The sequence below is a fragment of the Cyanistes caeruleus genome, chromosome 1 (genome assembly GCF_971803275.1).
Source record: "Cyanistes caeruleus chromosome 1, bCyaCae1.hap1.1, whole genome shotgun sequence".
In the NCBI taxonomy this organism is placed as follows: domain Eukaryota; kingdom Metazoa; phylum Chordata; class Aves; order Passeriformes; family Paridae; genus Cyanistes; species Cyanistes caeruleus.
In genome coordinates, this window is record NC_141701.1 from 139,265,373 (window position 1) to 139,288,970 (window position 23,598).

At 35.3% G+C, this 23,598-nt stretch overlaps 1 protein-coding gene across 29 annotated transcripts in view; it reads right to left on the minus strand.

Moving 5' to 3' along the window:
• Positions 1-23,598, minus strand: part of PARD3 (par-3 family cell polarity regulator) — a 487,559-nt gene that overhangs the window by 199,488 nt on the left and 264,473 nt on the right. For all 29 annotated transcript variants that reach the window (XM_086863442.1, XM_086863388.1, XM_086863514.1 and 26 more), the window contains 4 exons: positions 16,652-16,743; positions 13,614-13,697; positions 5,334-5,459; positions 3,573-3,952 (listed from right to left, as the gene is read on the minus strand). In XM_086863442.1, the coding sequence (XP_086719568.1) occupies positions 3,573-3,952; positions 5,334-5,459; positions 13,614-13,697; positions 16,652-16,743 (682 nt within the window). The remainder of the gene's footprint in view (positions 1-3,572; positions 3,953-5,333; positions 5,460-13,613; positions 13,698-16,651; positions 16,744-23,598) is intronic.

Consider the following 23,598-nt stretch of genomic DNA (forward strand, 5'->3'; position numbering starts at 1 on the left):
GCACCTCCTTTGTTTCAGGACTCATCCTCTAGACCAGAGCTGTTATGTCCTGTTTGTGATGGACTTGGTAACTGCTACAGCTTTCCTGAGAGTTCTGTCACTCATTTATTTCCCTTTTGTTTTCTTGTTTTGCAAGAGGGAGGCCAAAAAGGAAGAGATAATCACAACTCCCAGGGTCGGTGGCTAAGTCACCTTTAGTGGGGAAGTGGGGAGATGTGGACTGAACTCCTGATGCACTATATATTTCAGACAAAAAACTAGCAAAATATTTAGTGGAACTAGGACCAACTTAAGAAACATGAGCTCAGTGCTGACATTTTACTTCCAGAATTTTATATCTAATTTAGCTATACAAGCATGTAGTTATAGATAGAAATCATATGATGCAATGAGCATTATACTGAAGGGCAATCAAATAAGATTAAGCTAATTTCCAGACCGAGCACTTCAGTCTTGTCTTAGTACAGCAGTATCAAAAGCAGTAGGTACAAAATCTGAGTGGCACAATATCCAATGGAAAAGCAGTCTTTTGAATGCTTTAGTGAGTATCAGGCCAAACGTTGTGAGTTACTAAGTGGTCAAAAACTGAGCCTTAGAGTCATTTGCTGTATAATTGGCTATTTATTATTTCTAAGTGTTGGACTAAATTCTTCTCAGTTGCATGGGCTCAAAAACTTGCAGACAAAGAAGGAACACTCTGGGAGTGCCCTGGTGCATATAAGGTCAAAGTTTGTCCTAACACTCCTGGTGTTGTATCAGTGGTCTTATTTTCTTTATTCATTAGCTGCAAAGAACTGTTTTTATTTATTTATACTTGCTGTGTATCAGTTTACACCAAAATGTATATAAACCTAAGCTCGCTGTCATGTCTTGCATTATCTTAATTTGTGTGAGCTATTAAGCTAGACTGCTATACAGCCTTAATGGCATTAGAATATCAGCAATAACCCCTACATCTATATGCTAAAAGTTCAGGCCTTGACCTTTAAGGCAAGATAAACAGATATCCATTTTCATTTAGAAAAGCCAACAAACATTCTGCATTGACTAAAACACATGACTGACCTTCTCTTCTGACTTTATTAAATAGCTAAATCCTATGAAAGTTCAGGTTATTTTAAAATGCCAAATCAGCAATAAATATTAAGAAATCATAATTACAGAAGCACATACTACAGGGTTATTCTAGATTGTCATCCTATATCATAAAGCTTATGCAATATATAAAAATACAGCTGTAATAAAGAAGGTCTGTCTGTACTGAAAAAGTCAATTCTCATATACTACATCCATTATCAGAATGTACAGGTTAAATGAAAACTGAATTTCAAGATGACACCTTGCATGCCTTAATGCACTCCACAATGATATTTTAAAGTAATGATGCTAACTGGTGAAACAACTACTGCCTGTCAGCTACAAATAAGAACGTTTGTTAAATATCTGTAAGGCCGGTATTATTAAAAATTCCTTCCTTAGAAATAAGGAATCAAAATCAATCAACATCCCTGAACTGAACTGATAATTACAACAAAATACTTGGGGCACCCTTAAGCATATTGCTGCATTTGTTGCTCCATATGTGTTCTCAGAGTGATCAAATGTGAGTCAAAATGGGAGGCCATGTTCTTTCTGCAGTGGATATTAGCAAATGAAAGGCAGCATCATTAGCAATGATAAAACGGCATCTTTCTTTATGCACATTTTTCTTTATTTTTACCATGCATAAAACACAGTTTCTACCTTTATCTATAACCTGAGCTAGGTGCCATTCCACCATAAGCAGTATTTTCAAATAAGCTGACTGTTAGAAACAAACACCCCTTTAAACTTCTGAAATATATTCTAAATATATTTCAAAGTTCTTACTACTGTAAGTGCCATCAAACTCCTCAGGTATGAACTAGATTTTGAAGTATCTTAGAGATCACTTTTCCTCAACAGGTAGCATTTTTTACTCCAAACCCACCTAAGATATTAGAGCCAGCAAGAATAAATTACAATATAGCATTGGGGGAGAGTATTTCTGACTCAGTATCCAGTGCAAGATGACCAAATATATCATCATATTTCACAGTCAAAAATCTGTAACACACCAAAATTATCTTCTTGCATCTTATGAGGAGCTATAACACCATATTTGCTTCACACAAAAATATTGTGGTCCCAAATTATATATTTATTTGTTGGTGCTTTTTAAATAATGTTTATTTCCACATCTGGCTGAGAATTCTTTTATGTACTGCCCAAGTAATATTTCTGAAAACTTCCACAGACACAAAAAAGCCAGGTAAAAATCACTGCAGTGACTGAGAGCATATTTATAAGCACGCTGATTCCTTACTCAACTTGGAATAACAGCAAGTTTTTCCAAGTAGGCTGATCTGAGCTGATGGCCTAGAGAAATTCTTGAAGGAGCATCAACAACAGAAGCAAACTGTCAACTCAACCTTATGTCATCCAAGTTTGTAGAGCTTAAAATTCAGCAACCAGAAAGAAGCAATCTGGTGGTTCATGCGAAGTTCATAGAAAGGAAAGTATAATGATAATGTGACAAGTAGCCTGGTACCTGTGAAACTGTAAATTCTCTACCATTCAACGCACTGTCTTCAATGTCTTTCAATAAAAGACTGCTTAATAAATATTATTAACATTAAGCACATATAGTTTCTTAAGGGGAATATACCCCAAGTTCATGGAGAATACTGTCATATGGGTAAACTTTCTGCTGTGTAATGTAAATACTATTCTTGTTGCTGGAGACCAAATTACAGCTAATCTTAAACATGCTCATTTGAATACCATGAAGCTTACAGTATGTATAATCCTTTAAAAAAATCATTTTCCACGAGCTAAGAATACTGGCATCTAAATATCATTTTATTATACTTCAAACTATCTTAAAAGCATCTACACATTAACTACAAAAAAAATACCAAATTTTCTCACATCATAAAAATTTCATGGATGAATCAATCTACACATCTATATGTGCACATATAACATAGATGTTGAGATAAGCACACACTACTTTAAATAGTGTCTCTCAACCCCATTCAAATTATATTAGCCAAAGGGTCAAGACAGGAAGTATCACATTACATCTCAACCAAAGGTTTTAACATCTCAGTGGAAAAAAATGAAAGCTTTAGCTGGAAATTAGAATGTCCAATTTACCAACTGCATTCAAAACACCCTTAAAATCTAAAGGCAAAACTCAATTTGAAAAGTCATAACTATGAAGTAGACAACATGGGCCATTTTAGCTTAGTTGTTATATTAAATAATTCACCACTCCCTGGGTCTTTGCCAACAGAATTTGAGGCATTTACTGCACTATTTTTATTAGCTGAAACAGTGTTGAAGCACTCCTCAAAATGGCCTTTTGCTGCACATGCTGAACGCAGGGTGGGTCTCCTGGGCCTGCTCTCAGGGACAAGTCAGTGCCTTGGCTTCAAAAACCAACCCATTGCATCCCCCGTGCTCCTGCCAGCCCTCCTGCCCAGGCCAGTGGCACACACACCCCCTACACGCACATCTCCTGCTGGACGAGGAGCACACTGGTGCCTTACCTTTCCTTAGCTGTATACTGAGCCTCTTCCCTATCTTTTTGGTGTTATAGCCACTGTTGGCAGTGGAGGTGAGAACCTTCTGAGGTGATGGTACCAGGCCTGAGGGTGGTTTCCCTGATGAGTTCACACTATGAGGTAGCTGTGAGTAGGAGTCTGTCTGATCGGAGTGGTTCCCCGCTCTAGACATTCTTTGTAAGGTGTGAAGTCCAGAACTGTTAATACTTTTCCCATCAGCATACTGGGAGTCGGGGCTGAAGCGGCTGGAGTAGTACATGTTCTCACTCTGGGACAACTGTTCGTACTGCTCTTTATTCGCCGCAGGGACCACGTGGAACCAAATGAACGGCGTACGCATGGCTTGGCGAAACATATGCTGTGCTCTAGGTTTTAAAATGAACAGAAAATTAGCGAATTAGGACTGGCAGACTACGAGACATTATAAGCATAATTACTGATGTTAATTAAGCAACACGAGCTGACAGACACATTGCACTCAAGCATAAACCATAAAACTTGAAGCTGTTCGCCAGCCTATTTGGTCTGCTTTTCGCTAAGGTTTACTGCTTTAGGGCAACACTATGGTTAAATATGCTTAACGACTAATGTAGCAAATACTGGATTCAGAAAAGCAAAAATTTGAACCACAGTCTTGAAATTCAGACAGTTCTACAGTAGAACTGCAGTGTCCTTTTGTTTTGAATCTTGATAATTGCAATAATTGTGATAACTGCTACCGCAGTGACAACAGAATTATTAGAAAGAAAATTACTAATTATAAAAAGACTATGTATTCCATAATTTTCTGATTATATGCAGCCTTGCAACCAGTCTGGCTTACAACTTCCAGTTTTTTCAGCCAGTAGTCTATCAGAATACAACATTAAGAAGGAGGAAAAAAATGCTCAATGCTGTACAGACAAACACTGGGCTCAAGGTCACAATCCAAAGTATACAAAGTCAACAAAGTCTCTTCACAGACTTTACAAACTGTGAACCTTAGAACAAGCAGAGAAAAGCAGCTTTCAACCATATGGTACAGGGTTATGTTTCAATTCATTAGAATTAGGTTAGAGTCATAGAAATTAAAACCACATTTAAAATATATATTAAGTATAAGATGATCAGAAGAAATTATATTTGGCCCTCAACATGTTACACATTTCAGAACAATATTATCATCCATGAATTTATTCATTACCTGCATACTTCTTTTCTATTTTTGTCTTTCTCTTACCTGAGTGAGAACTACAATCTAATTTCCCTACTACAAGTCTGATTCATTTCAAGATTCTACCAGATACCGACAACCACTAAGAAAATATCTATCTCTCAAACTTCTCCAGGAAATTTCTGCATATACAGCACCTTTAGTTCTCAGACAATCAAAAAAACACATATTTTTAAAATGTAAAAATAAAGTCCTCAAGTTGTCCATTTATATTGAACATGGTGTCTTGCAGGTACAAGAGCAAAAGTCATACAGGAATTTCAGGAAAAACCCATTACCAATATAAGAAGAAAAAAATCTATAATCTACAAAAACAATCCAATGAGAATTACATACACTCTAATGACAATAATTATCCTGTTGTTTTGGGGGGGAGGGGGGTTGTTGGGTTTTTTTTTTTAGTCTGGCCACTAATGTCCCTAAGTTATTAGAAAGACAAGCTTAGACGTTGTTTACTTACCTTCCTCAAATTATTTCACAGTGGAGTGTTAAAGATCAAATAATGCAATGTAACGTGTGGTAAGAACACTTACTGCTCAAATCTCCTGTTCCGCAGGTCTCCGTCATTAATCCTGACAATACAATCATTCTCACGGAAAAGGTTTTCTTGTTCAGCTTTTCCACCCTTCTCCAATCGCTTCACCAGCAGCCCCAGGGTTCTGGAACATTAGGATTACAAATTATTACTATCTGAATAATTTGCAACATAGAAAATCCTATTGATTTAATATTTTTTCATGGTCACTACAGAAACTATATTATAAACCATCTTTATCTTGAAGCAGGACAGCACAGTTTTAAATAACTTCCAGAATTACCTGATTTATTATCCCTTCTCCATAAAACAAAAAGCCTAGGTGAACAAATATGTCAAAAGTCAGAACAAACAGGCTGTGGAATTACAGCACATCCATTCTTGAAAAAGGCCAAGATTTCTGTGTATTAAAAACTCCAAGAACCATCATACATGTGAGAAAAGACATCTTTTCTGCTAGTTAACTAAAGCTGAATAGGTTCAACTTAAAATTTGAATTTCTGAATTGTCAGAGAATGCCACAGCCTTCACTACTTCATCTGTGAAAGTGGGGTCATCTCATGTAATAAGCAGCTTGCAACGAGGGGATGGATAGAGAATTCTATAATTTCATGTGAACCAAATGCTTTTATTTTTAAATCTTAACATTTTTTAATAAAATAAAAAAGAAATTAAAAATTTAAATGATTTTTAAAAATTCAAAATCTTAAATTAATTGACTGAAGACAATTTCCATTTGATAGTCTCTGTGCAATGACTTAGTCCCCTCTGTTTCATGCTTACAGTATCATCTTAAGGCCATTTTTAGAGAGAAAGGGTAAACAAATATTCAACCTGAAATTATGAACAAGCATCCTGAAGAATGGACTTCTGAGGTACTGGCAGGACAGTATGAAAAAGTCAGTGATGTTTCTATACCTGAACTCTCTACCCAAAGGAAAACTCAATCTTCAGGATTATTCTTGCATTGACACTGCACTTGATTTCTTTTTGTTTAAAGAAGCTATACAGTGAAATCCCACAGGATGTATCAGTGGGTCAAACTCACATCACCCAAGTCAACAGCATTAAGTTTTTCAGAATCCATTTCAAGGCATGACATGAAAAATACTTGGTCCAAATCAGCAGGAATTGCAAGACCACACATGTCTTTTAAGCAAAAACCTTTCAGTGATCAAGCACTTCCATTCACACATAATACCTCAAAGTAAATGAGCAGTCAGTGGTGCATAAATGGATTCCTCATGTGCTCAAAAGTTACCTACATACTTGAGCACTTCATCAAATGGGTCAGAAAAGCAAAATTAACTTATTTCTTCCACTTTAAATTACTCATTTACCAATTCACTGCCATCATAAACAAATATATTTTTTTTACAGAACAGTCATGCATTTTCTCCTACAAGACAGATGAAGGAGTAGGAGAAATGATCCTAGTGGTATTTCCATTTTGGAACCACCTAGAGACTTTAAGATATAATGTTGAAAGGATCTAAACATGTAAACAGACTGTGAGAAGAAAAACAAAGCATTCTGACAACACAAATCATCAAATGAAGCTTGAGTCAGACATTTGCATGACAAAAAAATCTACAAGTCCACAACAGTGGCACACTAACCTAATGACCATATTGTGCTTCATTTATTTCATTACAATTTTCTGATCATTTTTAGGTTCTGTAGTCACAGGAAGTAAAACAAAACAAATTTTAAAATATTGATTCAATCTCTTTTTTCTTTCTGTTCACTAAAAAAGGTGTTGAAGGCAGTCTCAGATTTTTAAGACTGATAATTAATTATAAAGCAATTATAGATGGTTTGATAGTTGCATGAAGAACCAAACAGTTATATTAACAGCAAATGGAAAAATACTTGTATGGCTTCACTACATTATTTTTATCAGAATTATCGTTTTGACACATAGAAAACATGTCAGAAAACAAGCTTGTGACTTCTTCACTTTTGAGTTGATGAATTTCTTTTGAGAAGATTGTCTTTGAGCCACAAAGTGAAGTTACTGAACAGGATAACTAAATGGGGAAGAGATAGGCAAAACAAATATAGAATAGGGAATGCTACATTTAAGAGAAAACCAACAAAATACTTGAGCAGGAAAGGAAGGAGTTGTGTCTACTCTTCCTTTTCTTTCTCTTGATGCCCAACAGCTCTTTGATGCAGGTGTACTCCTCTGCAATGTCCAAAGACAATCCAGAATTTGGATGTGCATGCAATGCTTGCACAAGAGCATACACAGTAACAACATGTGTTTGGTTTATATGGTTAAATATAAAAAATAACAAAATATCGAAACAATATCTACATAAAGTACAGCAATCTAAGTTAGTGCAATGACAATACACGATACAAAATAATGTGGTTATTTCATCCCAATGTCTCCATGTACTTATGATTACAAAATAAATGCTCTCTCAATAGTTTTGACATAGCATTTTTCTTGAAATTTTCCTTTCTACTGTATTACATTCTGAATCGATATCAAATTATTAATGCAAGATGCACCTTTATGCATGGTTTGACATTTCTCAAATTTATTCCACCTAGGCTCTAAAATCTGTAAAACAACTACTAATCCTAACTAATAGTAGAATAATGTAACAGATAAATAAACTACCAGTCAAAATTGTAAATAATCTCATTAAACAAAGGCTACAAGTTCTGCTAATGCAAGACTGCTCATCTCTAACACAGCATATGGTTCTCATGAGGATTTTGCTTTTTAACAAATGTTAGAGCTAGGTTAACCAAGGCATATAAAACTGTAGTCACTGAGAGTAAATTCAAGGCTGGGTGAACAGACTGAGTTGAACCTGAAACCAGGCTCTTCACAGTGTCTTTTAATTTATTTAATTTCTTATATAAACACATGGCAAAAAAGATCCCTTTAAACACAATTCCAGAAACAATTTCCCAAATGAGGGTTTGCATAGCAGAGAAAACTAGAACTACAGAAAATGTATGTTCTTCAAAAATTAATGAAAGCCTACCAATTTCCTATAGTACTTCTTCAGTATATTATGGTTGGATGTAAGAATGCAACTCTAAAAAAAACCTTTATGGGAATTCATGTTTGTTGTTGCAGAAACTGGAGGTAAACAGAGTAGACCTGATACTGCAAATATGCAGTAACCTAAAAACAAATTAGATTTTTTTCCCCTGCCATATGCCACCATCATTAATTCTGCAAAGTGGAGCTCTACTACAGCTTCAATATTATGTTCCCTACATTAGGAAGATATAAATTTTGAAAGCATCTAAACTCATATGGTATGAAGTACCAAAGTCAGTATATACACTTCCTTAAAACACAACCATGTAGCATAAAACTGTATGGGTATATTTGAATTTGCTTAATTTTGTCCAGTTAAAGTAAGTCAATGCAGTTTCTAATATCAATTTTTCCATGACAAATCCTTTAAACTCCAGCTTTCTCAAGAATGAGATTAAGTATCACATAAACCTTCACAAAACACTCTGCAAATCTAAAATCCTGTTGAAACAATAATTACAAATAAATTTGGTACCTGTGATGTTTTAGACTAACATTAGCTGAGACAGAAACAGAAGGAAAACTGCCAAAGCACAGAGCTCAACCTTTGTATTTGTTTTAAATACCTAACTGGGAATGTAAGCAGCTGAGATTATATTAGCATTTGCACCACTGTATTTCTGCAAGGTTCATTAATTATACTATTAAAATAAACTCAGCTACATGTGTTAACATTTCAGTTCTCAGTATAAATTACAACCAATGATAAACCTAGAAATAAGCAGTGAATTTTTTATTGACATCTAAATTGCCTGACTTAGTTGGGGTAGTTTGTGAAATGCAAACTCTCCACGTGCCATCCAGATGTATGAAAATGATGATAATTTATCTTAATAAAAACTGACAGTGTAAGTAAAAATAAAAACTGACATTGAGCATCTAGAATATGATTTGGCCATCATGGCCCATTGTATGTACACACTGAAGTTATTTATCTATTTACCTGCAAGCTAACTGTAGTGTAATCAAATCAGACAGAACAGAAAATAGCCAATTTAAATGTTTATGTAAAGTCACTAACATGAAAAGGCAAAAAACTAGATTAAGGTACAAAAATAAGGATTGATTGAAAAGCTGATGTGCAGTGGTTTCATGCTATGAAAGATCTCTGAAAAGTTCTAGAAGAACATAAACACAGTGTAAAATTCCTAGATTCAGAGGTCAGAGTAGGAAAATTGGCTTGTTTGTTCGGGTTAAATTATTGCAGCTACTCAATGCTAAATTGCACATATATTCCTTTACCCAATATTGACATCACAGCACTGCTGTGGAGGCATTTAAATTTCATGCCTGAAGTCCAGAACCAATTCCCAATCTTTGGTAACCACCCCTCAGCTTTTTAGCTTGAGTAATACCTCAAATTATGCTTATAAAACTTCTTAAAGGCTGAGATCAGACAGTTTGAATTCAGATACGAGAGTGAGGGAATGGTACATTCATTCCACAGAGAATTTTTTCCCCATACATATGTTCTTGAAAGCCATGGCTACCTTTGAGACTTAAAAGGCTGAAAATGCAGGAGAGGAATAAATGGAGAGGCAGACAGCACGGACCTCCTACTTGATCAAAGAGAGTATCAGACATCATTAGAGAAGCACCTTGAAGGCAATATTATGGACTCTCAGTATAGACAATGGCCATTAGATATTACTTTAGTTTTCTTTGTACCTTGAGTGGAAAAAAAATTTTTACAGTGACACATGAGGTGAATTTATAAACTCTAGAAAATGAAGACTAGAAAAAGTATAAAAAAAGTTCAATTTTCTAGATTTCTTGTAAGGGTAGCTGGGTTTGTGTATGCCTAAATGCCTACCTTCATTTGAGGTTTTTCTTTCTTTTTAACAAAACCTGTTGAATTTGTCTTTTAAACTGACAAAAATTCTCTTTTTTTTTTCCTTTTCTTTTGAGACTTACTAATATATTAAGACATTTAGGATATATAACAAAAATCGTTTCTAGCTGCAGGTTTTAGATGTACAGTTAATCATGGATTTTGTGGCAAACTTCAACAGGAAGAAAAGCTGGCAGAGGTGTGCATACCTGTCTGTATCAAAGTAATATGTCTGATACTTATTGTTGGATGTTCATTGTGGGGTTTTCAGAAGAATATCCAAACCCTTTTCCATTCTGCTTTACTAAGTAGACTTCAGAGTAGTCTTGGGACTATGGGACTCTGACTTCCATATCATTATTCACAGAGATTTCTGATGTTATCTCATATATTCCTTGTGTCAATTCAATCTCTTTCCAAAGACACACATGGCAGGATTTCAGAAGAGCAGCTAGGGTATGGAGCTTGAGAAGATTTCAAAAGTAGAAAAGGCCATATAATGGTAAATTATGATATAATTACTGCTGAGCTTGCAGAGAACTTGGTGCATCCCCACTTAAACATCAGCATAACATCCCACATCATCCAGGCTGCTCAAATGAGATTCTTAAGGGGCTATTTGCTCTTAAGTGCTATTGAGCACTTAACAAGAAGAAAGGATTGGTAGTATGGCAATTTTGCACAGAGCTAGAATTTTCTTTCCTTCCATATTTTTCTCATTAATTTTCTCTTTTTCTACTCTTAACTGAACACTTTGCCACTTGCCTTCTCTCCCTCCTTCATTCTACTTTCATTTTCATGCCTCCTTTTCTGCTCAGCACCGCATCGATGCCATTGTAAAAATGTGCCAGCCGGTTTGCAAACAAAACTTTTATCCTTAAAAAATGCACAACCATAAGGTGATGAATATGTATACCCTCCTCCCTTCTGATAAGGTGAACAAAATCTCTTTACAAAATCATATGATCAAACAGGCCAATAAAAGACTGATATATTTCTAGAGGCAAAACGAGAAGGATAACAAGGAAACATATACATAGAATAACGTTTCACCATGTCTTTAAAAATCAATAGCACTTTTCCCAGAGAAATTCAGGGTTTTTTTCATTTAAAAAGCCTCAGTTTTACTGGGAACAGAAATAATTTGTAGCATCTATATAGATGAGGCAGAGACCTTTACAGATTTTATTCAAGATCAAAAGCCAATACTTAAAAGATTCTTATTCTTATTCTAAACCCACAAAAGACCATGAAAAAGTCAAATATTTTCTCAATAGAAGTAATGAGCAGAGTTATGGTGCATAATTTTTAGAGTTTTGGAGTGTTTCCTTAGGGAGGGATTTTCTGGTGTGAATTTTCTGGTGGAAGAAGGCTCCTGCTTATTGTATAGAGAGAAAAAAAGGTGAATTGCACAATATGTTTTTACAGTTTTTCAAGTTACTGATTTAATAACCATTGCCTATTGAGTAACATTTTCAACAGCAAAAGAAAGGAACTACAAGAAAAATAACTGAAAACAAAGCATAACTGGAATTGAACAGCAAGTTGGCTTGCCTGTAGTAAAACTTTAGCATATAATTTTGCATGATACAGTTAAATTTCTTTTTTAAAAAATTATGTATTTTATTTCTGTGTTTATGGCTCTTTTCTTTAACATGGCCTCATTATACATGAACAGTTTAAGCTTTGCCTCAGACTTGACAACCACATTAACAGGCTGGAAGCAAATTTTATTTGAGTTAAAATTCATATTCAAAATGTCAAAATATATATTTTAACATCAGTTTTATTAAACAACTACTTAGTAAGCAGTTGACATTCTTGTCTTTTCCTTGGCCTTCACACTGTCAAAATCCCAGATAACTGTATGAACATTTCAACCATTTCTAACTCTATCGGATTTACTTCTGAGTTATGTTTGAAGTACTGTTCACTCATGCCCTTTCCATCCCTACACTGAATTTACTGAATTTCAGATTATGAAGAGGAGAATTCCCCATTCCACAGAAAGCTGCTCTTAATACTTGTAGTCTCCAGACAAAGTAGCTTTAAAGTAAAAAAAAAATTACATTTTCTTATAATAATGTCAGTATGACTATGAAAGCATTGGGTTTTAAGTAACAACTGCAAATAAAGCTCTTATACTGCATTTAAAACCCCTTGAATATATTTAGTATAGAAGGAAAAATATCTAAAATACTCTAGTATTTCTGAAAACATATTAATATTTTCATATTAATGAAAGTATATTAATATTTGAGAGATATAACTGTATAGCAAGTTAGTTTTGTTATTTTGTTAGTTTTTAATTCTAAAACTGAAATTGCTACTGGGACAACAGACATGAGAACATAACACCCCTTTTCATGTGCAAAGATTACTTTTAAGATATATATATTTGTTCACCTTCTTGTTAAAGAGTGAAAATACAGTGTGTACTTAAAATATGCAACACAAAAATAAAATTTGCATATATTGATGAAAAATTATCATTTTTCAAGGTACTTAAAAGTTTCAAATCTACCACTAATTAATACAAAAGTTTAGCTTTTCTTTCTGAGATTATCTTCATGACCCTAAACACTAAAATTCTACATTAGCAAAGTAAGAATTACAGATTATGTTTATTAATACATTCATAATGTGTTAATAATAATACATAAATAATGTATTAGTAATTATTATTTATTAATTAATAATTAATAGTCCACCTTGTATTTTTTTATGTTAACTACTTTCTTTACACCTTTTTTGTTGTTTGAGGGGTTTTTGGGGTGGGGGGGCGGATTTTGCTTGTTTTGGGTTTTTCTTTGTTTTTGTTTTTTGTAAACAATCAAACTTCAGGAGTTTGAGCCTGTAAAAGAGGTTCACTTTTCCCCAAAACAGAAGGTTTCAGCTGGTTTTGCTACTTCACTTTAACCCCAACAGATGGGACAACATGAAGTTTTGAACGCGTGGCAATTGTTTCCTCCCCTATTCTTAACAAGCAGAAGCACAGAACGCTTCTGATTTAGACTCCTGCTGTTATTTGGGAACTTGTGGCTTTAAACAGTCAGCAAGGATATATTGCACAAATATCTACCTGAATTAGGGCAGAAGTTTATAAATTTTAGGAGTCCAAAAGCAAATGTCTTTATCCTTCAATTTCCCCCGAGATTACAACTCCCAATTCTAACTCCTAAGCAGATACTTTAAACTATAGAGTCCATTGCAAGCAGGGTCACTAAACTTGCATTTCTTCCTTTCTTAATCAGTGAGACTGCCTCTTGAAAAACAGGCAATATTGTACAGAGGGCAAAGGCACACAATACCAAAATTAACATAACCAAGATAAAGCACAGCAAATTACAATGCAAATAAAATCCTACACGATACGTTACCTTCCGCCTCGGGCACTGAAAGGCACTACATGGATTCCCAAAGGCCCGCCGTCATTGGAGACTTCTACGAGCTTTACCATATCACTGTGAGACAATGACGAATGAGGGAATATGAACATGTACCGTGAAGGAACCAAAAAACCCCACACAAACATACACAGAAAAACAAAACCATTCCAGAAACCAAGCCATGGCGATGAAAGCATAGTTGAATACTACGTACCTGAAGATTAATCTGATGGCATGAAAGGAGATCAATCATCAAAAATAGTTCAATTAAGAGAACCGAGAAAAATCAAAGAATTCTTTTTTAAATTTAGCTGAATACATAAAAATAGGTCTCATCATCATCACTGCATGCATATTGCTTTATTTCTTTCTTACTCTGAAGTTAAACTGAACATTGAGCAGAAATACCTTAAATGCCACACACAATTTTTCCTCAGAAACCCAAAAGCTCATCATAGCACTAGCATTCTTTACTTTTTTATCTTACAGCCAATTCTACATTTTAACATTAGCTTTCCCATAACTACCTCATAATCAAATGAGAATTATTAAATTTTTAATTGGCTAAATCCTTCCAGTTTTAAAACACATGAATCTGTTTTATTGTAATTCCGTGTATTTTTACTGGAAGATTCCTGCATCTCCTTATTAAGCAAAGTTTCCAAAGTAAGATTTAACTGTAGCATTCAAAACCAACCAGGCGTCCCCTGAAGCAACCATGCATCTAGTTTTCAATTATAACTTTTGCTGTAGTGAGGAAAAAAGCAGAAGAAGAAAATACAGGTTCAGAAAGAGACATGTAAAAATTGTAGAAATAGATTTAGACCAAATCTATTAATGCATTTAAAACATGCCCACATCTGGAAAGGTGGAATATAGCCCATGAACCATAAAGAGCTATAAATACACAAATGAGAAAATAATACACCAAGGCCAAACCTCTCAGTAAAACTGGAAGTGAGAGATCTGAACAGAAGCCACAATCTAAATTTGTGGCTTATGCCTCTCTCTGGTATTACATACTGTTTCCATATTTCCTGGCACTAGATATATATATACACACAGATCATTGAAAAGCTTGTTCCCCATAAGAACACAAATAAAATTTAATCTCGAAATGGAGCAAAGAGCAAGACAAATGCCCTGTGATAGCAGTAAAAGATTTTCTACTTCCTTCAATAAGCTCTTGATCATATGGTGGTCCATCATGAAAGCTTGCAGTTCTTAATCTGCAATTTGAGAATAACCAGACCACATGGTTGAGAAGTCAACACAAATCCTGGGTTACAGTTTGTTTTACATTCCTCCTACCTCAAATCTTTTTAATTTGTTTTTAAGATGGCCTTTATATTCAATGCATGCCCCAGTTGGTGTCTGAATTTTACCTTGATTTTTAAATAACATGAATGCAAGGTCTCTCCTTATTGTCACTGTTAGCTCAAGAAAGCAGTGGAACAATAGGAGAGCTCAGACTTCAGCCAAAAACGTGTTATTCTTCAGACATGGACCAATGTTTTAAGACTGAGATCAATACAGCATTTCATAGTGTTCCATGTGCAGTTTCTGTATGGGCTGACTTCATTTTCTTCTCACTGTATGTTAAGGCTAAGTTTTCACTGACCAGTGTGCAAAGCAGCTCACATTCAAGCAACTGCTCCAGTCTCCAAAAGGAACTCCATAAGACAGTGTTTCCTATTGGTAGGCCAGTGATTCTCTGTGAACAACTTTTTTCTGACTTAGCTATTAGCTTAGAAGAAAATTAAGGGCTAAGAAATACAATAAGTGACAATCTGTGTGATGCACCTGGAACTGTGTAAGTGGAAACACAGCTTATATTTAAAAAAAAATAAAATTATTTTCCAACTAGCTTGTTCTAGTGCTAGAGTCCACCATTTTTCATTTGTTCAAATACACATTTAACATCTCAGCACTCATTTTTCTTACACTTTTTCTTTATTTAAAAAAAAACTACCCCAAATTCAAATGTTAAGTTCTGTAAAACAGAAAACAAGTGGAAATGATCACTTCCTAAGAGAGATTCCTTCAATCTGGCTTCCTGATTTTCTCAGAAGTTTGGGCCAACTGCTTCAAACAAACATGCAAAGAAGTAAGAGATCAAAACAAAACATAAATGAAGCAGCATATGATGAGAAGTCAATAAGTTACTTAAAAGCAACACCAGGAAGCATTACATTTGACAGAAGTTCTGCAAATTCTATTTAGGAAACAGCATTTGGAATTTACAATGTAACAGATTTTGTAAGTGGAACCGAGTAAAATGCACGTTTCTACTGCCTAACAGATGTGACCATGATCTTTATCTAACATTTAAATCCTCTGTCCCTAATTCATAATTTAATTCAAAAATAACAGAAGCAGAAGATTTAATTTTATTTTAAATTTAAGTTAATAAATTTAAAATATTTACTCTAAGGCTAGAAGGGATATTTTTTCATTAATTCCATAACAAGGTATGGATCAGTTGTTTTCAATGAAATGCAAAAGGTCAAGTTTGCTGTATCTTTTGGTGACATAAAATATCATTGAGTGATTGTATTTTTACATTTGGTGGAGCTAACAAAACACCAGTTTTCATCCATTCTTGAAGTATGAGGTTTTTGACCACACAACTTTTGACTCCAATACATCTTCCTAGAGACTGTGAACTAGTGACTGGAATTAAGATTTTCCCTTTTGAAATTCTTGCCTGTTGATCTGCTTGTACTAGCACTGACCCTTTTCCTTCTGTCAAGTTTTCAACATTCCATCAAATAAGCATCTTTTTTGAGGCAGTAGTATCAGCTACTTATAAATGTCAAGTTTCCAACGCTCATCTTTAACATAAGCTTTTTAAAGTGTTTAAAATCTGTTTTAAAGAGGTTTGTTGTTAAAAACCAAAATGACACATGGCCTAAAAAAGATTGCCCCATTTTCTTAAGAGCAGTATCACTCATATTATTCTGAGTACTTCACTAGTCTGTGTTCAATCTTAAGACTTGTTAAAACAATATGTTCTGCCAGTAACTTACTCCAGGGAAAAATTGCTAGCATTCTCCAAACCAGTGTCTGCATGTCCAACAGGCTCAACTCTGCTGTTATCCTCCTCTGTTCGATCTTCATCCTAGATATTAAAAAATATATGTTATTTAAACCTACATTTAATTTTATTAACTCATTTTAGTAATGATATTTTACCATTCTCAGATTTTTGGGGTTACCACATGTGCACTGGAAATGTTGTGCTTCCACAACTACAAAAATCTTTCCTCTTCTGTCTGAAACTGTTCTAAATTGGATTTGTCACTTTATGCATTTTTGCAATGATATTTATAGTTTGGCCAATGTTATATCATAATTTACCACATTTATAAAACTTCTGTGCTACAGAAGCTATCCCAGTCAGCATTTTTTTAAAAGGTTGACAACAAAAAGCACAAAATCAGCTGATGGTCAGCAGTGTTTGGTGAAACTCCAAGGCAGATCACTGAGGCTCATTTGCAAAGACTTAAAAACAGTATAAGAAAATGCAGCTTCTGTAACTCCATGAAGTACCAAGAGCTTTTTAAACATTTTATCACGGCCTTTATTAATAGCTTGCCAGAGAAGGCTGCCATCAAATAGCTACATGAGGATCTAATGCTAACCAATTGATTTTTAGTTTCACTTTCCAAAAAGTACATACAATTTTTGCCAAATGTATAATTTCGATGTCAAAGTTGTGAATGATGTACTTCCAAATGCAGACCAGGGTAATTCAAGGACTTCCAGTAAGAAGATCTAAACCCATTCTTATATGTATGTTAATTATTGGAAACTTATACTTTTAAATACCATGTAATCAAACAGAAAATATTAGAGTGTGAACAGCAGGTTTCAGACATAGACTCTAGAGCTAGAGCCATCAGGTGAGTGAAATAATACATGACAGGTTATAAGTTTAGCATACAGAGACAGCTTTTTTAAGTTTATAAGACAACTTATAAAAGTATTGAAAGGATGTTAAAGGCAGGCAGACACAGTTGGCAATGTCCAATTGAGATTTTCACAGGGAATCTGCAAAAGCAGGAGGCTGGATGCATCAGGCTTCCATGGGCTATGGATCTGCCTTGTGCCTCCTGGAAAGCAGCATTGTGAGGCTGCTTGGAAGATGGAGGATCCTGTGTCTCAAGAGGTGTAAATGTGCACCTCCTTGTCATCTCTCTCTCTGTTAAGCACAAGGTAAATAATACATTTCAAAGGTTAACTAGCATCTTGAACCTGCCTAGAATTGTGTATCTACTTATATCAGTTGAAGTTCTATATGTACCACTGCATAAAGTTTAAAATTAAATAAATATTCAAATTTCCATGCCAATTCTAAGGTCACATGCAAAAAAAGTTTATAAAGGAAAATCAGAACATTTGGAATTGTTTCATACTGAAAAGAGGCGTTCCACATCTTGTTTCATACAGCATCTTGCAAATCACTGTTGCCATGGGTTTCCTGATTTGAAGTTAGGGACACTGTTGGTTGTAGAAAACTATGTATTTTTATTGCACTGAAGCTATCACTAGCCTGAAGAGAACGTTTCATCAGAGTTGCAGATGAAACCAAATTTTGAATCTCACATGACAAAAGATTATCACAGATGAACATGACATTCTTAATATTAAGGTTTTTGGCAATGTGTGTTTTTTCCAGGCAAACATGCAAGTACATATATATTTATAAATATATTTTTAAAATGCATATATATACACACGGAAGAAGAGATTGAAATAATACCCTATTTGTAGATGTCTCTGCCAAAAAATAAATGACTGGCTTTATGCTGTGTCATTTTAGCAGACATCTATATATGTGCAATGTAAGCATCATTCATTTAGTAACACTTGGATCCTATACACCACATTTTAGTCCCAAAAGCTTTTCTCTTGACTACTTTAAGTCTGCGAAAAAGGTTCCCTTGCCCCACTCAGTGTTTGCAGAAGTCCTTTGCACTTGCTCTTGATAGACCTGCCTTCAGTGCCCTTCTGGGACACAGCTCCTGTGCAATGCTTGAGCTAAATCCTTATACAAACCCTTCATTCCACCCTTCCCAGCCCTGAGAGTATCTTTGCTCTCATTTCCACCAGACCTAAGCCTCTCCACTTGTTGGACATTCTGTTTCCTTTCTTTCTGTCCCACCTGATGGTCCAGAGGTTTTTCCTGCCAAGGAGAGGAGCATTCCTCTGCCTGACTTTGAGAGCAGCCAGTCAAAGAAAACAGCCAATTCATCTGCCTCCTGCCCCCATGCACCTTTCATTATTGGGGTATAACAAATCAGAAACTGCAAATCAAAAGCTACATAAAACAGATGCTATCTGGCACCATCACATCTACATTTTGTGCCTTTTGTTTCAAGAATCATAAACACGGCAAGTTTTGGAACCACACTGACTGTCAGTTATCCAAGCAATTAAGAAACAGCAGCTCCACACGCCTCTGTCTGGCTTTTCCTGGACAGCAGACAGATCAGAAACATGCATGTGCCAATAAATAGGTGCTTAGAGGAGGAACCATAATCCTAATGAAAGTACTACTGCCATGATCAACAGATGTATGATGTACCCTTTTAAAAATCTTTAATATGACAGTAATCAGACTCTCTTTTCTTCTAAAAATAACACAGATTTTGATTTACATTGAAGTGAACAGAGAGAAAAATTGGACACCTGCAGAGGGATCTGACTTAAAATTCTGATTTACTATGAAAAATAACTAACTAACTGTGAAAATTTTTGCATCAAGCAATTATTTCTTTATTTGGAAAGCAGTTTTCTTCTGAAAGGCAAATTTGACCTGGATGAGGTTAACAAGGAAAAGGACATTTAACAGAGCAAGAAATGGAAGTGGTTTCTGTGAACCCACATACTGCAGATATTTCTCAGAAATAACTGATTTGAGCAAGCTCCCAAAAATGTAAGGCTTTTTTTTCTCTATGTAAAACCACTGATACCTGCTATATCAAAAGATACAGCTTTTAATGTACAGCTACTAAAGACAGAATGTGTTTTTTTCCAAAACTGAAGTAAGAGTAATTAAAAGATCCTTTCATCTTTACAGCACAGAGGAAAATTTAAAGCATCTCTTCCAATGTACTTCTCCCTATCTTGATGTGCTCAGTGTACAATTTCCCACTGTTTGAAAACTAAAAAGAAATCATTATTTTTCTAAGTTCTGTAATAAAATTAATGATGCAAAAACTGAAAAATTATCTTGACTGCTCAAAATGGACTATTAGTGCTAAAAGTTCTACCTATAAAAAGGTCCATTTCACAGTTCACCTGCACAGTGTTAATGAAATACATATGAAAAGTTGCAAACTGGGTTTTTATTTTTGAAGACAGTCTCTCTATCACCACTCAGGATTACAAAATCTGCAGAGTTAAGGAATGTCAGCAGTGTTCTTGCCAACAGAACCTTATCCAGTATATATGAACCCAAACAGTTCTTTGAATTACACTTTCTCAGAAAATTTCTGAATGAAATCTGCCTAGTGTAATTTCCAAAGCTCAAAACCAGCCATGCTTTCCCTCTCTTACTGGAAATTTTTATGTCTATTACCAAAATATGAGCTCCTGCTTCCAATTAATGCACATTAATGCACAACTTCATCTTCAAAGAAGCACTTTCCCACTCATCTCTGCTGTTCAATACACTTCTCATAAACTCCCCAAAACAGAAGCAGAACTTCACATTCCCTTGTCTTTTGACAATTTTTTAAAGAAAACTCAATCAGCAATCACAGCAATCACAGAGTCTAAATATTAAATTTCTACATGTTTCATTTTTGCCTTTATTTCTAGGTGCCTGCTCTGAGAAAGCGAGACAGACCCAATAGGAAGTGGGCTTGGAAGGCCTGTAATGAATGGTTATGTATAAATCTATCTTCTCTGAACACTTAACCCCATCTCTCAAAATCAACAGCAACACCCCCATTCTACCAATACCTGGGGTGGGGGAGAAACATGGAAGTAAAGGTGTTTCACTTGGGTGGCTTGGTTGGGTTTTTTTTTGGTTCAGGGGTACATAATAATTAATTCATTATTGTGCATATTTTAGTGATAATACCCGTATAAAAGAGTTTAAACTCTGCTTTCAAATTACTTCAGCATTCCTTGGCATTCCTTGACTCTGCTCCACTGACCACCAGTACACCTATAATGTAAATAGCAACTATTTTGTGCACTGAATCATTTCAGCTGGAAGAATCCTCTACGACCAGCAAGTCCAACCATTAACCCAGCACTGCCAGCCTGAAGTACAGGTGCTTCAAGGTTAAAGAACTGATTTTGGAAACAGATAGAGATACACTGAAATGCATCTGCACAAGGGCAGGATAGAAGGCTCTGTCTGAGCCTCCTTTACAGTTTTGTGCATTTTCCCAACTCCTTAAGAAGCTGGCAAGATGAACCATAATGATTAGGAAAGCACTGATATGTCACTATTGCTGTAGTAATCATCTTTACAAAGTAACTTTTGTAAGTAATTTTTCTTTGGAATTAGGAATTGCTTTTATCACACTCATCCAAAGGAAATATGATGTCAATACTGTTTGCATATTTTAAAATGATGAAAGAACAACTTGCATGGACATAAAGCTGTTTACCTGCTGAGCTGGCAGTATGCAAGAAGCCAGACTTTTCTGGAAGTCTTCAATACCCAGACTTCAATGAAATTAAAAGCAAAGAGAGAGGGGTTTTTTTGGCATTTCAAAATTCCTCCTACTTCCTCCTTCAAGAATGTGACCGAATTCAACCTCAGATATTATTGAGTTGATGTAATACTGATAAGCTGTGATAACATTATTTCTGTATCTTCTTTTAATACCATATATGAGTATGGTATTCAGTCAGCTCAGTCCCTCAGTAGAGGCTGTGTGGCCTGAGAACTGGCTGGAGACAGCACTGCCTCAAGTGAGCATCACAGTGAGATTCACTTCCCCAGGGAGCATCAGATACTGGGTTGTTTGTTTTCTACTTTTTTTTTTTTTATTTCAGCACAGTGAGTGCAAGTCCAGTAAATAACAAACTACAAGGATCCAACACCCAACAGGTGCTTTAGATTTTACTGCAGAAAAGGACAGATTATCAATAATGACAAGCTCCTGACAATATTTTTTTTCCTCAGCCATGACACAAATAAAATAAAGCTTGTGCTATTAAAATATGCCCTTCCCTTCATATTCCCCATTTCAGTCTCTTGCACTTCTCTGTAATGATTATGGAAGAACAGACATACTCACTATTAGTCTCCTGGCAGCTGTGCTTCATAAATGTTTGTTTGGTTCTTGCAGCATAAAGTAGGTTCTCTCTCTCTGTATGATCACACTTGATGGGAAACAGCTCCTAAGGGACCTATTTTCCTGTGTCTTAACTAGCACAAATACACCAGCATCAGGCTTTTGTGCTAATGTTCTCACTTTTTGATTAACCGGCCAGATCTCCAGAGAATGGCAATTTTCAATCAAATCTGAAGAGCAGTTACAAAGACAACATGGGGAAAATCCAAAAAATATTGAATATGAAAAATACACTATGTTCCCTCTTGAACATACATATATATGCACAAATAATTAAGTTAGAATTTTGTGTTATTCACAACAGCCCTGTACTTGGTGCACTGCTATTATCAGCAATCCAGGGAGAGAAACCTTATATTAAAACATCACCCATTTAAACACAAAAAAAAATGCAAGAAATTATTCAATCTTATGTGTATATATATACATACATATATATATGTAAGTTAATATTCTCTTTACATCTCAATAATCCCTATGTTACTCACATCCTTCTGCAAGATGGTCACCCTGCAATTGGAAATGACAATATTCACATAGTTTTTATATGCCTCACTACTCTAAAATGAAATTTGCCTTGCTCAGTCAAATAGATATCATATAGACATAGAGGACTGCAGAATGGAAGGGATTTCTCAGGTCTCTGATGAATATCAAATTCATTCCCTGCTATCACAGGCAATCATCTCTTATTTCCCATTTATTAAACTGATCAAGCTGAGCCTTAAGCCTGGTTGGCTTCACGATAGCACTATTTCTGTTTTGAAGTGCCTTAAAAGGAAATGTTTTTACAGATTTAAAGAGAGATGAATTTGATTTCCTATTGTCCAAAAAGGAGAACACAAGCAATGAATATAATTTGATACAACCTTCCTTTGGCCAATGTATGTGACAATTCATTCAATTCTGAATAACTAGCATTTTTTCATTCATAATGGCTTCTTAAAACATGTGTTAAAAACCTGGCAATGTGAATAACAGCTGGACAAGTCCTGTGGTACCGCAGTTATTTTGCAGTGTGTATCAATCCAGAGCTTCCCGCAAGTCAGTGGTCTTTAGGGGCTCAACTACCTGTGATGCATCGCTGAAATGTCACACATATATTCTGCAATGATTTGGTGGCACACACCTCTATCAAACAGCAAGTCAGGCTGGTGGCAGGAGCACAGTCCTGCTTGTCCATGTAGCAGAGTTTCCATTAAAAAAGATTTTAACTAACTGCAGCACTATCTAGTAATTTTCACAGTAGGCACTGCAGACAGCACCGAAAAAGTACGAGAGCCTTTTAGGAGCTTCAGTAGGTTTAGATGGTTTTTCCTGCTAGTGAATTTAACCTGAGACATTTTGCTGCTTCTGTTTCTTCACAGCAAAGAAAATCTTGGGTATGTCCTTACAGTGGTAGCTTATCAACAAACAGCAAGAAATGCATTAAAAGTCAAAAGATTTTTTTGTTGTTGACCGAATGTGCTTCTTAATTCATGCATCTGGATAGTCTCTGCCTACCAGCAGAGAAGAATATTGAGGAAAAGGGAAAAAATTATTAGCCAAAGATTGCAAACACACATGCCACTTGGCAACCCCATGTAAGGAAAAGAGCACCAAATGGGATCTGAAAGAAAATAGCCCATTAGTAATGTCTAAAGCACCACCAA